This window comes from Egretta garzetta, unplaced genomic scaffold (genome assembly GCF_000687185.1).
Source record: "Egretta garzetta isolate BGI_Z169 unplaced genomic scaffold, ASM68718v1 scaffold1137, whole genome shotgun sequence".
In the NCBI taxonomy this organism is placed as follows: domain Eukaryota; kingdom Metazoa; phylum Chordata; class Aves; order Pelecaniformes; family Ardeidae; genus Egretta; species Egretta garzetta.
In genome coordinates, this window is record NW_009260293.1 from 39177 (window position 1) to 39961 (window position 785).

A 785-nucleotide genomic window follows, 5' to 3' on the forward strand; every position below is an offset into this window, starting at 1 on the left:
GGGTGGGATAGGAAGGGGAGAGGGGGGTACACAGCCTCACTTCCAGGTCACCGGAAGAACTGCAGCCCAGGCTGGAATTGGCCCAAGTTCGTTGCCATGCAGTGGCTGCCGGGTGGCCTGCGTGAGGAGAGGTTGGTGGGCTCAGAGTCCAGTTCCCAGTGGACAGGAGTCCACAGCACAAAAGCCACCGTTGACGGTTTTGGGGGACGGGGATGCCACCCTTGTTGGCAGTCTCAGAGAGGCCAAGGATTGAACGGGCCGTGGAGACTGAACTCCCCTCTCACCTCCTGAGGTGGTCCCTCCAAGTCAGAGTTGAGGCACATGGATGGGGCGGTGTGGGGGTAGCTCGCACTGCCGCTGCTGTACCTGTCCTGTGGATAAATTAGAGGACTTCAGTCTCCAGGGCTGTCAATCCGAAACCTTCCGCTAACACCAAAGTCACATCGACATTAGCTCTGCTTTTCGAGGGCTAACCCTGCTCTACGCACGACTCTGAGCTGCAAAGACAGAGCGCAACACCACCGGGAGCGGGGCCCGGACGGCTGCATGGGGCTGGCCGCGGCCCTGGGCCAGGGGAGAGGGGTGGAAGAGAAGGAAGGGGGAGAAGAAAGGGAAGGGGAGGGAAGAGATGCGTGGCCATGGGAAGCCTGCTCCTCACTGCTCTAACGGGGAAGGCGGCCTGCTCCCGCGCCACGGGGGAGGTCACACGGTATGGCCCTCCGCTTGCAAGAGGCGCGGGGGGGCACGGTTGTACCGGCCAGGCGCTTCCCCCGGGGCGCAGAGCG

General features: G+C 63.1%; 1 protein-coding gene across 1 annotated transcript in view; it reads right to left on the bottom strand.

The window, feature by feature from the left end:
* LOC104129610 (poly(rC)-binding protein 2) overlaps positions 1–785 on the bottom strand; it is a 10559-nt gene that overhangs the window by 4065 nt on the left and 5709 nt on the right. Inside the window, exon 8 of the mRNA XM_035897964.1 lies at positions 285–371. Within this exon, the coding sequence (XP_035753857.1) occupies positions 285–371 (87 nt within the window). The remainder of the gene's footprint in view (positions 1–284; positions 372–785) is intronic.